General features: G+C 48.5%; 1 protein-coding gene across 1 annotated transcript in view; it reads left to right on the top strand.

Moving 5' to 3' along the window:
* LOC105308298 (probable threonine--tRNA ligase 2, cytoplasmic) overlaps positions 1-2,143 on the top strand; it is a 44,188-nt gene that overhangs the window by 31,683 nt on the left and 10,362 nt on the right. Inside the window, exons 17-18 of the mRNA XM_023525474.1 lie at positions 1,164-1,241; positions 1,322-1,422. Coding sequence (XP_023381242.1) covers positions 1,164-1,241; positions 1,322-1,422 — 179 coding nt within the window. The remainder of the gene's footprint in view (positions 1-1,163; positions 1,242-1,321; positions 1,423-2,143) is intronic.

Below are 2,143 nucleotides of genomic sequence, written 5' to 3'. Positions count from 1 at the left end.
TCATCGAGTTCTCTTCGTAGCGTAGGGATGCCGCTTGTTTCGCACTGGAACGTTTACATACCCGGTTTTCGATCCTGCTCATCAGAGCCAGTCGCTAGTAGCCAACGTCGTAAGTTTTTCAGGACGTCCCTTGGCTCCTTCGTCAGCAGCTCTGCTGTGTCCACTCCCCGGGAACCGCTGTGAATCTGTCGCCCCTTGGGGCGACACGACCCCCGCTGCAGATCTCTCCTGCGCCCCCGGACTTTGCATGAGTGTTAGGGTCCCCGGCAACACTTGCACGAGTGTTAGGGTCCCCGACAACGTTACAGCCCCACCCGCGCCCACCCAGGTCCGAGCCGACGGACGTGCCTGGCCCAGCACGATCGGCCGAGAGCCCCAGCGCTGTAGGCGAGGGCGGGGGACAGCGGCGAGAAGGACGGCTCGAGTTCTCTGTCACGGGTGCCGGGCACTGCCACGGTCAAGGCCTGTGATGGGCGTCGGTCCCGGCTCCATCTCCACGTGCGCGGGCCGCGCGTGAACCCTGAGCTTTCTCAGTCTCGGCCGCGCCCGCTGGCCGCCCCGACCCTGTGTCCCCAGGCCCACGGAGGAGCGTCCCCTCTGCTGTCCGCTCCTGCCCCAGTCTGGCCTTTGTTTGGCTTCGTCTTCCCTGGGAGCCCCGAGAGTGCTTTCCGTCTCTTAAGTCGTGTCCCCCGCGAACACACACCAGTGTCTGTTCTTTCAGAAACAGAGTAGAGGGAGGAGGGTGGCCGCCCAGCCTGCGAAGTTGCCCCTGGGGGTGGCCTCTGTGGTCCTAAGGAGAAAGGACCTGGTCTTGGAACCCTCACCGGGAGACAAAAGCCGAGGTGTGCGTAGGGCAGAGGGGACCTGCGGCCACAAGGACCGAAGCCTCCCTCCCTAAACACGGGCCGCGATTCCGCAGGACGATTTAGGAAATTACCCCTCCCCCCCAATTAAAAAATCTGTTCCTGGGGATCGGGTACCATCTCAATCATCTTTATGTAGTTCTTGTTCAGTAGTTTACTTAATATAAAAGATACTCAACATATATTGAACTAAAATAGAATGTCATTACGAGTTACAAGAACTTACTTTTCTGAGCTAACGACAAAAAAATAAAACGTTTCATTCGGTAGAGGTTTTAAATGTTCTCTTTAAAAAAATAGCAACTGCAGAACAGCCTGATGGAATTTGGAAAACCATGGAAGATGAACCCGGGGGAAGGAGCCTTTTATGGTCCTAAAGTAAGTAGGCCATGTGCTTCAGAGTGAAATTCAAGAGAAAGGGAAAAACCGTGTCTAAGCAAACGTCATTTAATTTACAGATCGACGTGAAGGTAAAGGATGCAGTCGGTAGATACCATCAGTGTGCCACGATCCAGCTGGACTTCCAGCTGCCTCTCAGATTTAATCTCACCTATGCCAGGTGAGTGGTTCTATGATCAATAATTTCGCGCTGCCATCCTAAGGATTCATGTCAGTATTAGTACTAGTAAGTGCGGTCCCTTTGAATTTCAAGGTTGCTTTATATATTCTAGATCTAAGGCCTTCGATGGATACGTGATTTGCAAATATTTTCTCCTCTGGTTTTTTTTTTTTTTTTTTTTTTTTTTTTTTATAGTATCTTGACTTTGTCTTCAATCTTCAGTTTTTAACGTCAACGATGTCTAATGTATACATTTTTTTCTTTTCTCGTCACGCTTTTGGCATCACGTTTACAAGCTTTGCCTGAGCACAGGTGAAGATTTCTCCTGTGCTTTATGTTAAAACTTTTCTACTATTAAGTTTTACATTTAGATCGAAGGTCTATTTTGTGTTAATTTTTATGTAAGATGTGAAGTTTAGGCCAGAGTCCATCGTTTGCATCTAGATGTCTGATTATTCTGACATTTGTTATAAAGAGCATTCTTTCTCCATCGACTTGCCTTTTTACATTGATCAAAAATCGATTGGACCTGTTCGCATGGGTGCATTTCTAGATTTCCAGTTCTGTTTCCCTGATCCATCGATTATCCCTCTGTCGGTACCATACCACTCTGATTACTGTATCTTCATAGTAAGTCTTAAAATTAGACGATGTGAGTTCTTTGTGCTTTTTCAGAATTATTCTGGCCAGTCTGATTCTTTTGCTTTTAATAGATCTACCA

This window comes from Pteropus vampyrus, unplaced genomic scaffold (assembly GCF_000151845.1).
Source record: "Pteropus vampyrus isolate Shadow unplaced genomic scaffold, Pvam_2.0 Scaffold564, whole genome shotgun sequence".
NCBI classification, from domain to species: domain Eukaryota; kingdom Metazoa; phylum Chordata; class Mammalia; order Chiroptera; family Pteropodidae; genus Pteropus; species Pteropus vampyrus.
The sequence above is the reverse complement of the archived record's forward strand: the minus strand, read 5'-3'. Positions and strand labels throughout refer to the sequence as shown.